This window comes from Bombina bombina, chromosome 10, assembly GCF_027579735.1.
Source record: "Bombina bombina isolate aBomBom1 chromosome 10, aBomBom1.pri, whole genome shotgun sequence".
NCBI lineage: Eukaryota > Metazoa > Chordata > Amphibia > Anura > Bombinatoridae > Bombina > Bombina bombina.
The window spans coordinates 60,989,448-61,011,594 of record NC_069508.1 but is presented as its reverse complement, the minus strand read 5'-3'; the positions used below and the strand labels follow the sequence as shown (position 1 = coordinate 61,011,594).

At 38.3% G+C, this 22,147-nt stretch overlaps 1 protein-coding gene across 1 annotated transcript in view; it reads left to right on the top strand.

Annotated features, from left to right (window-relative positions):
• LOC128641452 (L-selectin) overlaps positions 1–22,147 on the top strand; it is a 123,356-nt gene that overhangs the window by 44,744 nt on the left and 56,465 nt on the right. The window contains exons 2-3 of the mRNA XM_053694093.1: positions 12,079–12,163; positions 14,021–14,407. Of these exons, the coding sequence (XP_053550068.1) occupies positions 12,079–12,163; positions 14,021–14,407 (472 nt within the window). The remainder of the gene's footprint in view (positions 1–12,078; positions 12,164–14,020; positions 14,408–22,147) is intronic.

Here is a 22,147-nt window from a genome sequence, read left to right as displayed (position 1 = left end):
TCGATTTCTCCTAACTCTGTGGGCCAGTGCTTCTATTGATATGGTAAATAGAAGTGGTGACAGAGGGCAACCCTGCCTAGTGCCATTACCAATAGTATAAGAGTCGGATAGGGTTCCATTTACTCTAATTTTGGCATTGGGGTTTGAATAGAGTGTGATGACAGTGTTTAAAAAGGTGTTCTTGAAGCCCATTGTTTCCATCACCCAACGCAAAAAAAGCCAATCGACCCTATCAAAGGCCTTCTCTGCATCGGTTGAGAACAACACCATTGAGGTCTTAGAAATTCTTGCATGGGAAATTAATTGTAGGACTTTGGTGGTGTTGTCCTTTGCCTCCCTCCCTGGGACGAAACCCACCTGGTCATTAGAGATTAATTCCGGAAGATATTTATTTAAGCGGGACGCTAACATTTTTGCCAATAATTTCATGTCTGCATTAATAAGAGAAATAGGTCTGACATTTTCAGGGGAATCAGACGTCTTACCAGGTTTAGGGAGAAGGGTGATATGAGCTTCGAGAAGGATATTGGATAGGTTTGGATTTTCTCTAAGATTGTTAAATAAGTCTACTAGTGTTCGTGATAATTCCTCTTTGAATTTTTTATAATAGGTCAATGTGAAGCCATCAGGGCCTGGGCTCTTTCCCGTTGGGGAACTCTTTATAGCCTGAAATAGCTCTTCCACCATAATCGGTGAGTCTAAGTGATCTGAGGCTTCTTCAGTTAAAGTGGGTAAATCAATACCCTGAAGATAAGAGTCAATGTTATTTATCCTCTGGTGCATCGACTCCTCTCCTTTATCTGGTTCCTTGTCCCCACTAATGTTATATAAGGAGTGATAATAGTTGCGAAATGCATTAGCAATCTGCGCGCTACTATTCACTTGGCGTCCATCTTTAGTTTTAATCATATGGATATATGATTGAAGTTGTCTTCTTCTCAAGGATCTAGCTAAAATTTTACCAGGTTTATTCCCACCCTCATAATAATACTGTTTTAAGTAAAGTGCTTTTCTTTGGTGGGATTCAGCTAGGTGTTTATTCAAATCTGATTTTGTAGCAATTAGTTTAGATTTAATGTCTGCGCAAGAAGGGTCTAATTTATGTTTAGCTTCAAGTTCACGCACTTTAGCTAACAGTTCACAATATTTGATCCGGTACTGTTTATTCAATAACACTTTATGTTTGATACAGGCCCCGCGTAACACGCTTTTATGAGCTTCCCACACAGTCATGATCGACGAAGAAGGATATGTATTTATCTTAAAGTATTCAATGATTGTTTTACGTATATCTTCTAATATTAGGGGGTTGTCCAAGAGTGTATCATCCAACCTCCATATTTGGGTCCTAATTGGAATGTCGGGCCATAGAATTGAGCATGTGATCGGTGCATGATCTGACCAAGTAATGTGACCTATATCACATTTGTGTGTGACAATAAGACCGCATGAGTCAGTGTAGATGTAATCGATCCTTGAGTAGCTGTTGTGTGGTATAGAATAAAAAGAATAATCTCTGGAATTCGGATGCAATACCCTCCATATATCATGTAGGGCCAAATCTTTAAGGGAGGAGTTAACCTGTTGATCGTTGAAGTGGGCGTACACGTCACTCCTCTCGAGGCATCCAAAAAAGGGTTTGCCACTAAGTTAAAATCTCCAGCAAGATATGTAATCCCTTTAGAATGTTCTAACAGAGTATTTGTGACTTTTTTGAAAAAACTGCCTTGTGAGAGGCTAGGCGAGTACACTGATGCCAGTGTAATAAAGTGGCCATATAACGTGCCGACTACTACTATATATCGACCCTCTGGGTCTTTTTCAATGTGTGTCATCTGAAAGGGGATAGACTTATGAAATATCACACCCACCCCCCCCTTTTTTGCTCATCCCAGAGGCAAAGTAAGCTGTGGGGTATAGGGGATGATGCCATTTGGGCTCCCTACCCTTCTGGAAGTGCGTGTCCTGAACTAAAATTATATGGCTATGTAATTTTGAGAGTTCCTTAAAAGCGATAGATTGCTTTCCAGGGTTATTGAGTCCTTTTGCATTTATTGTTGTGAGGTTTATAGAATGGTCCCTAAATTTACTAGTTCTAGGCTGTTTTGTCATCTTGAGAGAAAAAAAAAAATTGGGGGGGGAGAGGGAAGGAAAGTGGAGAAGGGTTAGCAAAGAGGGGATAGCAGAATGAAGAGAAAGGAGAGTAGATTTAACAACACGATCTCAGTGTTCCAAAAGAAAGAAAAAACAAAACAAAATGAAATGAGGTAATGATACTTATATACAATAATTAAAGTCAATACCAATATAATCAATTATCAACAGATTTCTAAGTAATCCCGTAACTGACGTTAGTTATTTTTATTATTATCGCCCCGATTGTGACATCAGGGCGCTTTATATTTTGGCATTCTAATATGCATAGATGTGTGTGACTTGCGCAGGCAAAGGCCTAGGGCCAACAGAATAATTATATTATTTAAAGGGGTTGGTAAGAAGTGCTTAAGTTATTTAAAGTCTTAAGACAGCGAAGCAATTGTTAGATTATTAAGTCTCTGGCCACGCAATGGATAACTGAAAAAGAGATGCTTTCTCTTAGCAGACCTCCATTTTTAGTCAATCACAACCCATATAAGACTAGAAAGATTTCAGTTGCTATCTTTATTCAATAGGCATATTAATACATATGAGGTGAACGGGCTGAGTAACAAGTTAAGTACCTTTTTGAATTAAATAGCGTGTACAATAAGGTGCAAGGCACAATGATCTTATGTTTCAGGTCTTGCCAGGCCTCTAGTGTATTTAGTTTGTGAGATCGAATTAATAATCGCCTCTGGGGCGCTATTTTTATTAGGCGTTTGTAACATATTATCCCTATAAGCCTTTTAGACAAGGCCTGATGCTAATAACCCTACTGAATCCAAGTATCACTCTTTTATAACTGCACGTAACTCAATAATACAACATTATACAGTGGCAATGTTCTAATTAAACAGCAAAACATTTCTAAAACTAGTATATTTCAACAAGTAAGAAAGTTCAGTAGGTAAAACCTTACACGTCTTATGCTGTACAGTACTTTACCCAATGTCGTTTTCTGATGTTCAACCAATAGAAGGTTGTGAGGGAAGTGATCCTTCTTCATTGCTTGTGCCCTGTAAATTGGAGGCCTGTATGGACAAGTTTTCGTAAAAAGTTTTTTCATCTGTCCCAGGCCTAAAGATGGCAGTTTTGTTGTTGTGGTTAGCTATAATGGAGACTGGGAATCCCCTTCTATATTGAATCTTGTACTTTCTCAAAGTGGAGGTGATATGACTCAGTTCCCTTCTTTTCTGTAGGGTCACTGGTGAGAGGTCTGTGAAAACTTCTATTTCCTCTCCTGCATGAGTGATGGGATGCTTGCGCCTTGTTTCTTGAACAATCTCCTCTTTATCCTTGTAGCTTAGAAATGTAACGATAATATCTCTCGGCTGGGCCTTACCAGAAGGTTTGGGTCTTAAGGCCCTATGTGCTCTTTCTAGAGGTATCTCCTGCGCCAAGGGGTTTCCTTTTATAATCCTGAAGAGAGCTTGTAGATATCCCTCTATACTCTGCTGAGAAACCGATTCAGAGACACCTCGGATTCGCAAATTATTCCTGCGGCCTCTGTTGTCAAGGTCCTCTATTTTATCATTGAGATATTGTAAATGATCTGCATGGTGTTGTATATCCATAGTATTCTGATGTATTGAGGAAGAAGCATTGCTGACGTTTGTTTCTACTTTTGTAATCCTGGAATCCAATGCCGCCATGTCTTTTCTAAGATCCCCAAATAAACCTCATTTCCTGCAATACTCCTTTAATATCTTCTTTAGAGGACAAGTGTAGGATATCATCTTTTGTGACATATTGATTTTGAGAAGAGTCAGTGGGGTTTGCTTTAGGGTTGTGAGAGTTCTGTTTAAGGGCAATTTCTTCATTATTAATGTCTTTCCCAGAATCCAATGGTTTCAGATACTGTGTCATTGACTTTGTTATTGCAGATTTATCAGCCTTATTTTGCCTTTTTTGAGGCATCACCCAACCATTAAAGGAATATCTGGGCTGAAGACTTAGAAGAGTTGGTATGTTCCTGAGACCACTTCCCAAATTATGTGCTTAGATGATCATACCACCAATATATATATAACAGGGGCCTTGATTATAAACCTCTTATATTTATTACCAGTTTATGTTCCTTAGTTCCTATATATCTCTTTGTGTGTTAACTCACAATAAAAGAACTGTGTGACTAACCTAATTGAAGCAGTATCCTCTTTTCTCTTAATCAATTGCTGCTGCTTATTATATCCAACCTTTTATGTAGTTAACACAATTATTCTTTCATTATCTTCCCTATTAATATCCTCAGATTCTGCCCTTAGCGTATTTTTGTGAGGCTATATAGGTAGATATATAAATATATTAGTTGTTTACCTTTTTGCTCCGGATGCAAAGCACAAAAGTTCTGTGGACAGAGTGCAAACAGTGCAGAGTTGAAGCAGACTGGAGCGTAATTCACTGCTGCCGATTGCTGCTGATCTGTGTCAGACTCGGGACCTAAAATAGCTGGGTAAGCTGTTTCGTCAGATGTCCGTTTAGCTCCTCTACTACCGGAACGCAAGGCTCTGTAAGATCACCGGAGCGAGTGATTCTTTTCTCTCCACGTGGTCTGAGTGAATGTCTCTCTGTCTGCCGCTGTCAGGTCCCGTGGAGACTCTGTTCTCACTGCTGTTTTTCGGAGTGCCTTTCAGGATTAAATTTAGGCCAAAGTAAAAGTTCTGATATCAGAAATTACATGCCTATCACAACACACTTATTATTAAAGCTTTAATGCCACATTTCAGCTGTTTTGTCAGTTTAAGGTTTAGGAGCCTTTCTAGTGTGCGGCCATCTTCCAGCGTGGCCAGACTCCGCCCCTTAGTGATTATTTTATACATTTCACTATTGAGAAGTCATTGTCTGGAACCCAAAAGTTGTTTAGTTAATTGCAATTGTTATTATGTTGAGTATATGGCCCATAAGGGGCCTATCAGTTTTTCTTTATATATATAAAAAAAATATAAAGTTCTACCACCAGATGGGATCCAAAAGTGGTCCCCTATATGCCTTCTATCAGCTTCAGGTGTTGGAAGGGTCTAAAAGTGTCCCTCAGTATCAGCTAGGAGGTTTCTTTATGTTGTACTAACAAACGTAAATATTGTCAATCGTCAAGGTTTGTAGTAAGATATGGTGCTAAGCTTTTCTTATTGTATGTGATTTCGTATTTATGCATCAGTGTCTTATATTGAAATATGTCTGTTCTGTACTGTTTGGTGAACCTTAATAAAAATTATTTAAAAAAAAAGACAATTAAAGCTTAATCTGAATAAAAACAAAAAAACAAAAATAAAATTGTAGAATTTTTTATAATAATAAGTAATGAGGGGTTACATTTGATGGGTGTGGGGTCTTAGAAAAAAAACGGCACTGAAAAGGGCCTTTATATACACCTTTTGCTTTAATTACAGCCTTTAGTCTGTTGGGATATGTCTCTACTAACTTTGCACATCTAGACTGTGCAATATTTGCCCACTCTTCTCTACAGAACTGGTCCAGTTTGATGATGACCGTATGTGGACTGCAGGCTTCAAGTCATGCCACAGATATTCAATGGGGTTTAAGTCTAGGTTCTGACTAGGCCATGCAAGGACATTCACCTTTTTCTCCTTCAGCCACTGTGTGGTCATTTTTGCTGTGTGCTTTGGGTCATTGTCAAGAATTTTCCTCAAGAATTTGACGGTATTTTGCCCCATCCATTATTCCTTCTATCCTAACAAGTGCTCCAGCACCTGCTGCAGAGAAATACCCCCATAACAGGATATTACCACCTCCATGCTTTACTGTAGGTATGGAGTTATTTGGATGGTGAGCTGTACTGGATTTCCTCCAGACATATCGTTTGGTGTTGAGGCCAAATAGTTCAATTTCAGTCTCATCTGACCATAACACCTTTTTCCATGTGGCCTTAGAATCTCCTAGGTGTGTTATGGCAAAATTCAGTCGTGACTGCATGTGGCCTTTCTTGAGAAGTGGATTTTTTCTTGCAACCCTCCCATACAAGCCACATTTGTGGAAAATTTGTGATATTGTTATCACATGCACATGATCACTCTTTGTCATAAATTACTGCAACTGCTTCAGAGTTGCTGTGGGCCTAGTGGTAGCCTCTCTGACCAGTTTCCTCCTGGCTCTTTCATCCAGTTTGGAGCGACGTCCTGATCCAGAGAGGGTCTGCGTTGTACCAAATACCTTCCACTTCTTATTAATAGACTTCACTGTGCTTCTAGGCATTGATAAAGCCTTTGATATTTTCTTGTATCCATCTCCTGACTTGTGCCTGTCCACAACATTATCTCGGAGATCTTTTGACAGTGCCTTGCCACCCATAGTTGATTGTTTGCTTCAGTTGCACTACCAGGGACTGAGATGCTCCAGGAAAGCTATTTTCATGCTGAGCTAATCAATATGCCCACAGCTGATCACAGTTGAAAGTCAAATGGCTTTGTGTGTGCCGTTGAGAAGGTGATTAGCTACACCTGATTGAGTTTACAAGTAATTTTAGGAGTGGGTGATCCTTTTTGCAACTCAGTGATTCTGTTTTTGAATTGTCTTATTATTATTTTTGCCTGACATGTTGGTGTTTTATCTTTAACTTGAATGTTATAAGTTGCACTGAGTAATTACAACTGGATAAACAAAAACTGAGTCTGTCTTTATTTCAGGCTGCAAAGCAACAAATTGGGATTATTTTCAAGGGGGGTGATTCTTTTTAATACCCACTTTAGAGGTCTATGGGAATTTTGTGTTCCCTGTAAATATATATGTATATGCTTATATACATATATACTGTATGTATGTGTTAATATGTGTATATACACATATTAACACATAAATATATATGTATATATACATATATATTTTAAATTTGCTGCGCGACAATTTTTAAAATCTCAGTCATAGGGTGGTTGAGACAGTCAGAAGTGTGCTATTGCTTTTATCGTGTGTGCACAAGGCATAGAGTCCTCAGAACCAGGTAGTTTTGTATGCATAGTAATTGTTTCTTTGCTTGAGAGTGGATCATAGATAACTACACGCTGCACTTGCTCTCATGATTAAAGGCTTCTGATTGGCTACATGTCCCTATTACTGACCATTTAAAAAAAAAATTCCAGCAGTGGGGTGGCCAAAGTAGAACAGTATAGTCACCTGAGCTGCAAATAATATCTTCACAAATTAATTCTAATAGATGTAAATTAGTTTAAATTAATTTTAAACTTTGAAAAATAACTACCATTTGTTTCGGAGTAAAATATCAAAATGGAACGCGTTGGTACCAGTGTACGTTTTCTGCATTTTAGTATAGATGTTTTTAGAGCTTATATAATTCATTGTTTATTACTAGAAATTACAACATATAAATGTGTTGCTAAACAAATTACTCACATGCAGGAAACGTAATGCAACTCTCCAGGATGTGAACTCTAGGTAAAAAGTGTTCTCATATGATATAATATTTATAACTGTCATTAGAATGCAAAGTGTTATTCAATAATTAATTTACTAGTCCTAAAGCCCGTTTACACGGGCCATTTTTAGTAGTATAGCAGTCCCACCCCTTGCTCTCTCTCTCTCCCTCTCTTTTGCTCTCTCTCTCCCCCCTCTCTTTTGTTCTCTCTCTCTCCCCTCTCTTTTGCGCTCTCTCTCTCCCCCTCTCTTTTGCTCTCTCTCTCCTCCTCTCTTTTGCTCTCTCTCCCCCTCTCTTTTGCTCACTCTCCCCCCTCTCTTTTGCTCTCTCTCTTCCCCCTTCTCTTTCACTCTCTCTCTCTTCCCCCCTCTCTTGCGCTCTCTCTCTCTCACCCCTCTTGCTTTCTATCCCCCTCTCTTTTGCTCTCTCTCTCCCCCTCTCTTTTGCACTCTCTCCCCCTCTCTTTTGCACTCTCTCTCCCCCCTCTCTTTTGCGTGCTCTCTCTCTCCCCCCTCTCTTTTGCTCTCTCTCCCCCTCTCTTTTGCTCTCTCTCCCCCCCCCTCTTTTGCTCTCTTTTTCTCCACCCTCTCTTTTGCTCTCTCTCTCCCCCTCTTTTGCTCTCTCCCCCCTCTCTTTTGCTCTCTCTCTCTTCCCCCTCTCTTTTGCTCTCTCTATCCACCTCTTTTTTACTTTCTCTTCCCCCTCTCTTTTGCTCTCTCTCCCCCCTCTTTTGCTTTCTCTCTCCCCCTCTCTTTTGCTCTCACTCCCCTCTCTTTTGCTCTCTCTCCCCTCTCTTTTGCGCTCTTTCTCCTTTTTTAGTAGTATAGCGGTCCTACCCCTTGCTGTCTCTCCCTCTCTTTTGCTCTCTCTCTCCCCCTCTCTTTTGCTCTCTCTCTCTCTCTCCCCCCTCTCTTTTGCGCTCTCTCTCCCTCTCTTTTGCTCTCTCTCTCCCCCTCTCTTTTGCTCTCTCTCCCCCCACTCTTTTTTTCTCTCTCTTCCCCCCTTCTCTTTGGCTCTCTCTCTTCCTGCCTCTTTTGCGCTCTCTCTCTCACCCCTCTTGCTTTCTCTCCCCCTCTCTTTTGCTCTCTCTCTCCCCCTCTCTTTTGCACTCTCTCCCCCTCTCTTTTGCGCTCTCTCTCCCCCCTCTCTTTTGCGCTCTCTCTCTCCCCTCTCTTTTGCTCTCTCTCCCGCTCTCTTTTGCTCTCTCTCTCCCCCCCTCTATTGCTCTCTTTTTCTCCACCCTCTCATTTGCTCTCTATCCCTCCCTCTTTTGCTCTCTCTCCCCCTCTCTTTTGCTCTCTCTCTCTCTCTCTCTCTCTCTCTCCCCCTCTCTTGCTTTCTCTCCCCCTCTCTTTTGCTCTCTCTCTCTCCCCCTCTCTTTTGCACTCTCTCTCTCCCCTCTCTCTTTTGCGCTCTCTCCCCCTCTCTTTTGTGCTCTCTCTCTCCCCCTCTCTTTTACGCTCTCTCTCTATCCCCCTCTCTTTTGCCCTCTCTCTCTCCCCTTTCTTTTGCTCTCTCTCCCTCTCTCTCTCCCCCCTCTCTTTTGCTCTCTCTCTCCCCCTCTCTTTTGCTCTCTCTCCCCCTCTCTTTTGCTCTCTCTCTCTCTTCCCCCCCTCTCTTTTGCTCTCTCTCTCCCCTCTTTTTTACTTTCTCTTCCCCCTCTTTTGCTTTCTCTCCCCTCTCTTTTGCGCTCTTCCCCCTCTTTTGCGCTCTTCCCCCTCTCTTTTGCTCTCTCTCCCCACTCTTTTGCGCTCTCTCTCCTCTCTTTTGCTCTCTCCCCTCTTTTTTGCTCTCTCTCTCTCTCCTTTCTTTTGTTCTCTCTCCCTTCTCTTTTGCTCTCTTTCCCCCCTCTTTTACTCTCCTTCCCCTCTCTTTTGCTCTCTCTTCCTTCTCTTTTGCTCTCTCTCCCTTCTCTTTTGCGCTCTTTCCCTTCTTTTTTGCTCTCTCCCCTCTCTTTTGCACTCTCTCTCCTCTCTTTTGCTCTCTCTCCCCTCTTGTTTGCTCTTTCTCTTCTCTCTTTTGTTCTCCCTCCCTTCTCTTTTGCTCTCCTTCCCCTCTCTTTTGCTCTCTCTCCTTTCTCTTTTGCTCTCTCTCCCTTCTCTTTTGCACTCTTTCCCTTCTCTTTTGCTCTCTCTCTCTCCTCTCTTTTGCTCTCTCTCCCACCAATCAGCAGCATTTGAGCCTACCTAGGTATACTTTTTAACAAATTATACAAAGAGAATGAAATAAATTAGATGATATAAATAATTTGGAAAGTTTTTTAAAATTAAATGTGCTACTAGAATCATGAAAGAAAAAAAAGTGAGGTTCAAGTCCCTTTAACACTGATTATCTGTTCCTTGTAGCAAACTCATTTCCATGTGGCCCTTGCTCCTGATTGGTGCAGAATATGCCGTTAGAATGCTACTGAAGATAATTTTGAACGGCCTATTTCTCCCTTGCACTTATCCATATAAAATGTTCTACTTGTAAGACCGCTGCTTCTTAACTCATCCACCACCTCTGAGTTGGCGGACTGCAATCATCCTGATCGGATACGATGGGGATGATTGACACCCCCTGCTAGTGGCCGATTGGCCACAAATATGCAGGGGGCAGCATTGCACAAGCGATGTCGGACGGACATGATCTGCTACAGTGGATCATGTACGCCCAACATTTGATAAATCTACCCCAAAGTGCTATTGCCACTTTGTCACCTCTTTCCCTTCTATCCTCTAAACTATACATATTTAGATCATAGAGTCTTTCTTTGTACGTTTTATATTTTAGACCATGTACCATTTTAGTAGCCCTCCTTTGGACAGCTTCTAGTTTATTTATATCTTTCTGAAGATATGGTCTCCAGAACTGTACACAGTATTCCAGATTTGGCCTAACTAATGATCTGTAAAGTGGCATAAGAACCTTGCTATTTCTGCTACTAATACCTCTCCCAATGCAACCAAGTATTCGACTGGCCTTACTGTCTGCACTACTGCATTGTGTACCACATTTTAAATCATCTGAAATAATAATTCCCAAGTCCCTTTCTTCTTTAGTTACAGTCAGTAATGTACCATTGAGACTATGGGGCCTATCTATCAAGCTCCGACAGAAGCTTGACGGCCCATGTTTCTGGCGAGTCTACAGACTCGCCAGAAACACAAGTTATGAAGCAGCGGTCTAAAGGCGAGTCAGGAGGGGGCGGCGTTGCACCAGCAGCTCTTGTGAGCTGCTGGTGCAATGTTAAATGTGGAGAGCGTATTGCTCTCCGCATTCAGAGAGGTCTTGCGGACCTGATCCACACTGTCGGATCAGGTCCGCAAGACCTTTGATAAATAGGGGCCACTAATTGGCCTTTGGGTTTTTGGATCCTATATGCATATTTTTTGCTCTTGGTAATATTAAATCTCCGATCCCATTTATTTGACTAATCCTCTAGTTTTTTTAATATCACTGTTTATTTGATCAACCCCTCCTGGAACATCAACTCTGTTACAAATTTTTGTATCATCAGCAAATAAGCAAACCTTTCCCTTAAGCCCATTTCCAATATCAGTTATGATCATGTTAAACAAAACAGGCCCAAGAACTGACCCTTGGGGAACACCACTAGTAACTGATGCCTCATTTGAATGTACTCCATTAATTGAAACCCTCTGTCGTCTATCTTTAAGCCAGTATTCTACCCACTTAACAATCTTAGCATCTACTCCAAGGCAATACATTTTGTGAATAAGTTTGTTGTGTGGGACGGTGTCAAATGCTTTGCTAAAGTCTAGATAAGCAACATCTATGGCTCCTCCCTGGTCTATTAATTTAGTTACATGGTCAAAGAAATCAATTAGATTAGTCTGACATGATCTTCCAGCAGTGAAATCATGCTGTCCTTTGTCTTCTAAGTTGTTTACCTAAAGGAAAGGCACAAGTATTTCCTTTAAAAGAGTTTCCATTAGCTCCTGGGTAGCGCCTGCTGATTGGTGGCTAAAAGTCTTTGTGTTTGGTGGCTGTGTGTGAAAGAGCGGGTCTCTTTGTGTGTGTGTGTGTGTGTTTGTGTATTCGGAGTCTGTGTGAGAGTGTATGTGTTAGTGTGTGAGATTGTGTATGTGTGTGTGTATGAGCATGAGTCTCTGTGAGCGAGAGAAAGTTTGTGTGAGAGAGAGCATGTGTTTTAGTGTGAGTGTGAGTGTGTGCATGAGTGTGTGTGAGCATGAGTGGGTGGGAGATAGTGTGTGAGAGTGTGAATATCTATGTGAGAGTTTGTGTTTATTTGCCATTATTCGTAGTGTTTTCTCTGAAAAAAATGTTATCCTGTGCTGTGCACGGCGCAAGAGTTTTCGAGTTTGGCCTGAACTACAGGTGGCAAAGCTAATTAAAATTGATTCGTATTTTGTATTGAATGGTATTGATATATAATCTGTTGCTATGTAAAAGGAACTTGAGCAAATATAGCACTATTGTCTATTATATACAGTAAATAGTTTTAAACTTAGTGATTGAACCTATTATCAATATTTTGGAACAAAGCAGAAATTCATGGTGGTTTTTTTTTGTGTGTGTGTTTTTTTTAGTGTTACAAAACCGAAGGAAAACTTCAGAATGTCATAGTTATTTGGAACAAGTTTAAACTGTTCACCATTATTATGTTGTATATTGGTAAGTAATTTTTTTTATGAAATATTATTGTCAATTTTTATAATCAGTTCATTATAAAATATATTTATCCTCATACCTTTTTTTTTGTAATTCTAGAACAAAGGAGTTTATTTGTTTATGTATTTATTTATTTTGCATTTCTCAATAAAGGTAAAAGAAAAAACAAGAACTAATTTTTACTACCATATGAAAAATTATTCAGTTTAATGAGTTTCCTGTTGTTTAGATGGAGAAGGACATTTCATATATGTTGCCACCAGTTTAGGGGCATAAGGGATTAAAGACACAAGTTGGGATTCACCGGTGTAATAGTAAAATTAATATACCCCAAATAATAATAAATAAACACAAGGACACCAAAGTGTGGAGAGAAGACCGTAAAGGTCACATTTATTAAACAGAAACTTATTAACAGGGATGGCACCAATTGAGTCCCTAATCTAATCAAGTGAAACAAGAGGTCAAGGCCCCTCAGCAGAATCTGTGGCGGTAGCCCCAATACTTTGCCCAAGGCAATGACAAAGGGGCTAGCAGGGAGTTCTTATGACTGACTACCTAAGCAGTACACCATATGCACACTTTTAGTTTAGTTTTAAGCCCCTCTCATCAACCTGACCATCACTCCACCCCATTAACTTGCCTAAGGGGGAAAAAAGGGGCAAAGGCCAGAGTTTTACAATCTTTCATACAGAACTAGATATCCATAATTTGACTATGGACCATTAAACCCTAAAAGGGACATTTTACTGTAAAATCTGCTCCCTTTAATGTGTTCCCAGTCTATCTATTTTAGTTGCTGAAGTGTATTAAGTTGTTTGCAAATAGCTAATTTATCATTATTTTGACATTTGAAATAGGAGCTTTTGCCTGTTGACAACAATATGAGTACAGCTGGAGACAGCAGCATAAATTAAAAGGGTCAAGAAACCCTTTTTTCATGATTCAGATAGAGTGTACAGTTTTAAGTAAATTTCTAAAAAATGTTTATATTATCAAATGTTCTTAATTCTCCTTTTTGGAGTAGTAGCAGTACACTACTGGGAGCTAGCTGAACACATCAGTTGAGCCAATGACAAGTGGTATATATGGGCAGCAACCAATCAGCCGCTAGCTCCCAGCTGTGCATTGCTGTCCTTGAGCCTACCTAGGTATGCTTTTCAACAAAAGATATCAAGAGAACAAATCACATTAGATCATAGAAACATATCTCAATAATAAAATATTATAATGTGCTAGAACATTTCATTATTGCTCTATTACTGGCACAGACCTATGTATTTAAGCCCCACAAAAAAGAGAAATGCACTAAAGTCAGCTGTGGAGCTGGACACATCCAATAATTGACAGATACACATATATGCTGCAACTGATTGGTTCAGAGGCCATGTCCAGTTCTAGACCAGTAGTGCATTGTTACACTGGAGCTGACTTTATGTGTTTAATCCTTGTGCAGGTGTTAAATACATAGAGCATGCAATTTTAAGCAACTTTCAAATTTACTCCTATTATCAATTTTTCTTGGTATCTTTATTTGAAAAGCCAGGAATGTAAGCTTAGGAGCCTGCCTATTTTTGGTTCAGAACCTGGGTAGCTATTTCTGATTGGTGTCTAAATGTAGCCACCAATCAGCAAGCTCTACCCAGGTGCTGAACCAAAAATGGGCTGGCTCCTTATCTTACATTCAAATAAAGATACCAAGAGAACGAAGAAAAATGGATTATTGGAGTAAATTAGAAAGTTGCTTTAAATTGCATGGTCTATCCAAAATGTGAAAGTTTAATTTTGACTAGTCTATTCCTTTAAGTATTATTCTATGTCATTATTATGTGTTGTATTAATATTTATAATCTCTTACAGAATCTCTGAATTGGACCACTGTCAGTTGCTGGACTTACCATTATTCAACAGGTAGTCTGAACTATGAGCAGGCACGAATATTCTGCCAGACACATTATACTGACCTCGTAGCCATACAAAACAAGAGAGAGATTAAGCACCTTGAAGAAACAATCCCCTATCACAACACCTATTACTGGATAGGCATACGAAAAATAAATGATAAATGGACTTGGGTTGGAACTAATAAGACACTGACAGGAGAAGCTGAAAATTGGGGAAAAGGAGAACCAAACAATAAAGGCAGCAGGGAGGATTGTGTAGAGATATATATTGGACGGAAGGTGGATGCTGGGAAATGGAATGATGATGCGTGCAAAAAACTGAAACGAGCTCTGTGCTATACAGGTAAGAATGGTGCTGATGAACTAAACAAAGTGCATTAAAAATAAAAGGCTAGATTAAAGATAGCACGGAATGCAAAAAAACAATATTGCAACCGTGCTATTTAGCATGCATATTAGAAGTTGAAAGTAAAAAAAGCAGAAACTACGCTAGAAAAAGTACTTGAGACCTGGGGGTATATTTATTAAATGTTGGGCAGACATGATCCGATGTAGTGGATCGCTAAATGCGACAGCATACGCATTTATTATTGCACAAGCATTTCTTGTAAAATGCTTGTGCAATGCTGCCCCCTGCACATTCGCAGCCAATCGGCCGCTGGCAGGGGTGTCAATCTTCCTGATCTTATGAACGCTGCTTCTTAACTCATGTGTCCGGCTCACGCAGAAACAGCAGCACATGCTGCTTGTTAAATATACCCCATGGCGTAATGTAAGGGTTAAAAATTTTTTTTTCATAATTCCCATCAAAAACTCTTAAATAAACTATTACACTCATATATACACTATTTCAGAAAAAAATATCATGTTTTTCATATATACAGTATATGATGTTAATAAAAGTGTTTTAAAAGAGTTAGAGAAAGGGATATGTTATTTGGCAAGGTGTTTGACTGAAAAGGGCTATTATGTATATATATATTTTTATGTCTGAATATATACATGATATATATATATACATATATATATATATATATATATACATATACTGTATGTATATATATATATATATATATATATATATATATGTGTGTGTGTGTGAAAGAGAGAGAGATTGCACACACACCCCCACTGGTCACCATCTTACTTACTGGCAGACAGTCTGCGAGTATGCAGTTTAGGTTTTTTTTTTACTTTTTTTTATTTTTTTCTGAAGGGATCCCACCTTCCTGAATCCTACCAAACATCTTTCTAACCATCCCTCCTCCCAAAAGCGGGATTCTATCTTAGGTACTGACAGCTGTCTGCCAGTACCCAATTTATAGTATTTTTTATTTATTTATTAATAATGTTTTTCTGTAGTGTAGGGGTCCCCACAAACCCTCCCCCTCCTTACGATCATTTTATAGGGCCTCTTCCTCTCTGATTTTTTTTTTCCATTGTCATCCCTCCCTCTCCCATCCAAACTTATTTGCCGTAGTGTAGGGTTGCCCCCTTTCCTCCATCTTTGGCCCACCTTTCCTCCCACACCTCACACTGGCACCAATGAAGATCATTAAAAACAGTGACACAGACAGTATCACTGTCTGTAACAATCTAGCAATCATTCTTCATATGGTAACGGAGCACTGATTGTGCTCCGTTACAAATGATGGCAGATGCTTGAAGCCCACAAGCAGCAAGTCTTGATCGTCACTTGACAACCGAGACTACTGTGGCTTCTAGCATTATGTACGTAGATTTACATTATGCAGTACCATGGACTTTGTAACGCATGATGTCGTTTTATGTCCATATGGGCATTAAGTATCATAATGCAATGATGTTTTGTATAGTAACATGTTGCTATAGTAACTACCTAAAGATATGTTCCATGTCTCAACCTTTTTTTTAACTATAATTAATATTTGTGAGAGCAGGTATGAGAATGTTGACGTATTAAAGGGTTATATTAGTTGAAAAAATGATATGCTCTACACTACTGAGTGTTTAACCTCAGCAAAGGGGTTGAACACACAGTATAAGTGCCTCTATGGACCAGCAAAACACTGCTGGTCCTAAGCGGAAACCGTCACTCATCCAATCAGCAGCGCAAGTTGGACATCTGAGTCCCCCTTTACGTTGGTTAAACACTAAGTGGTGTAGAGTCAATAGTCTTAAAATTGCATGCTTTAATTAGGGTTGGCACCTTTTCTGGTAAACACACACATATCTATATATACGTATATATTTCCACTTAAATACCTTGAAACAAGAAACATAATTTTTATTAAATTTTAATATTTTGTAATGTTTTTTTTATAGTATTTTGAATAGAAATATTTTAAATTCCAATATTTTTCATTTAGAAGACGAAGTTCTTTATATATATATATATATATATATATATATATATATATATATATATATATATATATATATATATATATATATATAAAATAAACAGGTCCCGCACTCTCCGCTGTGAAAACACAAACTTCTTTAATTGGCCCTATTACCCCTATTTTTTGTTGCAAAAAGAGACCAGGTGGATTTACACCTTGGATACTTTAATACCTAGGGGCCTTAATACCCATTTTGATATGCAATGTTTCTTGTAATGATCCTATTTGTACATATTTTACACGTAATAGTATATTGTGTAGTACAGCTAGCCATAGATTCATACTAATCTGATAGTCATACTCTGAGTCTGTCAGTTATTAGATTATACAGGGATGATTCAGATTGTATTCATCATTTTTGTGTCTTTTTGACATATTCCCACCTAGTTAAAGCAATTTTTGCGGTAGGTAGGTTCCATTTGTCTCCCTGGTCAAATTAATTATGTCCTGTTAGAGGGTATGGATTTCTTAATTACACTTGATATTCATCACTTGCCTGTTTTTTTGTAAGTAATATCTTACTTATTCCCCTCATTAGTTAAGATGTAATATTTATTTGTAGCCATTTTTTGTTTTTTTCTATTTTTGTTACATATTGTGAAGACGAGTTATTCATCACATATATCAGGGCTACTTAGGTTACATTTTTGTTTTTATGAATATTGTTACATTGTAATTTCCGGCATTTTCCACTTTTAACTTTGCTTTTAGTTGTTTGTCCCAATGCAGCCACCATAATTATCTCTGAGCATGCTCAGTTGCGCAGATGAGAAGCTGCAGGTGTTTAGCATTCACAGTACATTGTGGAGGGTATTTAAGGGGAGTAAGTTGCCCTATATTTGTTATCTGTCTGAGGAAGGGGCTAACTACCCCGAAACGTCACAGTTCAAATAAAGAAGTTTGTGTTTTCACAGGGGAGAGTGCGGGACCCGTTTATTTCATTTGTTTACTTTTCCTACCCAGAGCACCCCGGTAGTTGGAAGTTTATTGTTTGTGCAGATCCCCTGCTTGATGTTTTCCTATATATATATATATATATATATATATATATATATATCTAAACCTGTATATTTTAACATAGATATATAGGTTTAGATTTACAAGAAAAAAAAATCATATTTATAGAAATATAGAGCTGTTGGACTCATGCAGTATTTGGTTAGTGCGCGAGCGATAAGTATTTTTTTTAACAGCATGTCCATTGAAGTCTATGGGAGAGGAAATTAGTGCGGTCACAATATCCAAATTTCTGAAGTTAGTGCACATGGACTTTTGCTTGCGCGCTAACTTTTTACTTTCAACCTTATAATGCGCACGCTAACCTGCCTGCGTTAAAAGTTTACTTTAGCAAAGTTAGCACGCAAGCTAAAGTAAAAGTTAGCGTGCCTCTTGCTTGTAAAATACTGGCTGGGTGGCAACCCAAACTCTAACAAATTCAACTGTTGTGGACCTTTAATGGTGCAGATAAAATGTATCAATACTAGTTTTTCATATGTAATCATTATTCTTAAAAACTTGTAACTTTATTTTCATTATCATTTGTTAAAAACAATATATATATATATATATATATATATATATATATATATATATATATATATATATATATATATATATATCATGATGAAATTGTGTTACTGGAATACTATTTACAACTAGAACTCTAATAAATATATTTGCGTGTCCTTATTCTGTAATTTTTAGTATTTTGGTTCAGCTACAGGGTGGTGTATTGTTAGACCACAGAATAATAAGATTCTATCTCACACTTTAAACAAAGTATGAGAAGCAGGAGAACAACATTCTGATTCTCCTCTAACCACAATGAGAGAAAAGTTCAACTTTGATACGTTCAGCTTTCTGACAGGTTAACAAGATGTATCCTGCATCATTTATGTATAAAATAGTGCGCTTGATAACATTGTTCTACTAGTAGAAAAAAAGGTTTAGCAAGTTTTCATGTTTTGTGGAAAACAGTGGTCTTAACTTTTTTTTTCGGACACCATTAGTAAATTGTAAGGATGGGAGAATCTGCAAAAAAGTGCAATTCGCTTGGTAGAATAAATAGTCCTGTGGATATTTGTTTTAAATACATAAAAGAGCAGGAGCGCTGCAGCTAAAGGTGGATAAAACTGTACAGTAAAAAGTGAAAAACCATAAAAGTGAACCAAACTATAATTAATAATGTGAATCAGTGTGTAAGTTAATACATATAGATATCAAAAAGTCCAATCGCACAGATAGTTAATAGTGGCTATGCCAGGATTTAATAAAGGTGCAATAGGAACAATATAAGCAGTAAAAACAATCAGTTAAAACAATCACTAATGTTAGCTAACATCGGCTAAAAACAGACGTCTCCGTGTAAAATAAGGGGAAAAGGTTGCCACCACATTGAATGGAATAAAACAGTTATAAATGTCTTAAACTTCAAATAGTACACATAGCAAATCCGGATAAGTTGTAAAATCACTTCTTAAGTTCAAATAACCGGCTTACCCTCAGGCAGTGTGTGGCTCAGAAGCCTCTGTGAAAAACTTACAGCCGTAGCCTTATGACGTCACCTTTATGGGCGCTGTCCCAAATAAGCAATCTGATTGGTCTTATTGCGATCCACTTGAAAATGTAGCTGCCGTACTCTCCACAGCAAAGTATCCGCTCATCAGTGCCTAAAAGCATGCAGGGTACTTGTTGGAGATAGTGTGTGGAAAGTGCAAATGGCAAACTTGATACACAGTAATTCCACTGTGAAATAGGTCAGTAACCTAGCTGTAAACTGAGTCAGCTGTTCTCAGTGCATAAATGAGTTCCAATATGATGATAGGTCGTGCTGGCTTGTTAGATAGTTACTCCAATCTTTCCAACCAGGTTTCACAAGCGTCACAGTTCCAAACAGTGGTGTAGATAATGTAGCTCAAACTACAAAATAGGTGTACAACGTCTATAGGTTGCAACTTCACATCCCCATGTATTTGTCTTGCTCTTTTCTAGAAGGTCCTTTGAGGTGCCCTCCCTTAGAGGGCTGTTCACTAAAAAAGGAGCCTCATTATCCTTATGTCTAGGTCTCTCTTCTTCGTAATTTAATGGTGTGTATCTATTCCTTACTGGTGTCTCAAAATGTATCTCTATTATCCCAATAATGTCTATTTGTTCTATATGGTTCTTATATAGAACAATGGTTCCATATAGAACAAATAGACATTATTGGGATAAGAACCATATAGAACAAACAGATATTATTGGGATAATAGAGATACATTTTGAGACACCAGTAAGGAATAGATACACACCATTAAATTACGAAGAAGAGAGACCTAGACATAAGGATAATGAGGCTCCTTTTTTAGTGAACAGCCCTCTAAGGGAGGGCACCTCAAAGGACCTTCTAGAAAAGAGCAAGACAAATACATGGGGATGTGAAGTTGCAACCTATAGACGTTGTACACCTATTTTGTAGTTTGAGCTACATTATCTACACCACTGTTTGGAACTGTGACGCTTGTGAAACCTGGTTGGAAAGATTGGAGTAACTATCTAACAAGCCAGCACGACCTATCATCATATTGGAACTCATTTATGCACTGAGAACAGCTGACTCAGTTTACAGATAGGTCACTGACCTATTTCACAGTGGAATTACTGTGTATCAAGTTTGCCATTTGCACTTTCCACACACTATCTCCAACAAGTACCCTGCGTGCTTTTAGGCACTGATGAGCGGATACTTTGCTGTGTGGAGTACGGCAGCTACATTTTCAAGTGGATCGCAATAAGACCAATCAGATTGCTTATTTAGGACAGCGCCCATAAAGGTGATGTCATCCGGCTACGGCTGTAAGTTTTTCACAGAGGCTTCTGAGCCACACACTGCCTGAGGGTAAGCCGGTTATTTGAACTTAAGAAGTGATTTTACAACTTATCCGGATTTGCTATGTGTACTATTTGAAGTTTAAGACATTTATAACTGTTTTATTCAATGTGGTGGCAACCTTTTCCCCTTATTTTGCACGGAGACGTCCGTTTTTAGCCGATGTTAGCTAACATTAGTGATTGTTTTAACTGATTGTTTTTACTGCTTATATTGTTCCTATTGCACCTTTATTAAATCCTGGCATAGCCACTATTAACTATCTGTGCAATTGGACTTTTTGATATCTATATGTATTAACTTACACACTGATTCACATTATTAATTCTAGTTTGGTTCACTTTTATGGTTTTTCATTTTTTACTGTACAGTTTTATCCACCTTTAGCTGCAGCGCTCCTGCTCTTTTATGTATTTATTTAGTGTTTAGCCTATGTTAGGGACTCTTAGGTGATTCAGGAGTTTGGTGGCCCCACCCTGCGCTCATTACATACTTTCTTTTGATATTTGTTTTAGACAATCGAATGTTGATAAGAATGAAAATCCATTAAAATTTGGCAATCGAATGTTATTTCTGATTTTCGAATGTTACTTTATTTTTCTAATGTTCATAATTAAATCAAATATCCAGATTTGAAATTTTGATTGTCACATTATATTTAACAAATATATACAGAATTTCAATATTTCATGTGGTAGGAAATTTAGTAAATTGGTACATAATAGATACAAATATATTGAATTGATTCTTTCTATTTTGAATAGTGCATAAGTCAAATATTACATTTAAAGAGAGCATTATAAATACTATTACATTAAACAAATGCTAGAATGTTGTACAAACATTCAAAATTAGAAACAAACGAATGAATGCGTTAATATTAAAAAAAATGTTTAATGTTGCAAAACAATCACTAATCCCTAGTAAATTGTTGAAGTGTATGTGACACCTTAAAAGTACAGTTAAGTCAAAATGAAACTTTCATGATTCAGATATAGGGGCCCATTTATCAAGCTCCGAATGGAGCTTGAGGGCCCGTGTTTCTGGCGAGTCTTCAGACTCGCCAGAAACACCAGTTATGAAGCAGAGGTCTAAAGACCGCTGCTCCATAACCCTGTCCGCCTGCTCTGATGAGGTGGACAGGAATCGCCGGAAATCAACCCGATCGAGTACGATTGGGTTGATTGACACCCCCTGCTGGCGGCCCATTGGCCGCGAGTCTGCAGGGAGCGGCGTTGCACCAGCAGCTCTTGTGAGCTGCTGGTGCAATGCTGAATACGGAGAGCGTATTGCTCTCCGCATTCAGCGAGGTCTTGTGGATCTGATCCGCACAGTCGGATCAGGTCCGCAAGACCTTTGATAAATAGGACCCATAGTGTGCAATTTTAAACGATTTCTATTGCAAGTTCTGTTTTCTAATTTGCTTTCTTCTCTCTGTATCCTTTGTTGTAAAATGCCTTAAAACATGAAATATCATTTTAATTAAATTTTAATATTTTTTTAATGTGTTTTGAATAAAAATACTTTACATTTCTTCACTTAGAAGAAAATGTTTTTTTAATAAATAAATATATATATATATATATATATATATATATATATATATATATATACAGGGAGTACAGAATTATTAGGCAAGTTGTATTTTTGAGGATTAATTTTATTATTGAACAACAACCCTGTTCTCAATGAACCCAAAAAACTCATTAATATCAAAGCTGAATATTTTTGGAAGTAGTTTTTAGTTTGTTTTTAGTTTTAGCTATTTTAGGGGGATATCTGTGTGTGCAGGTGACTATTACTGTGCATAATTATTAGGCGACTTAACAAA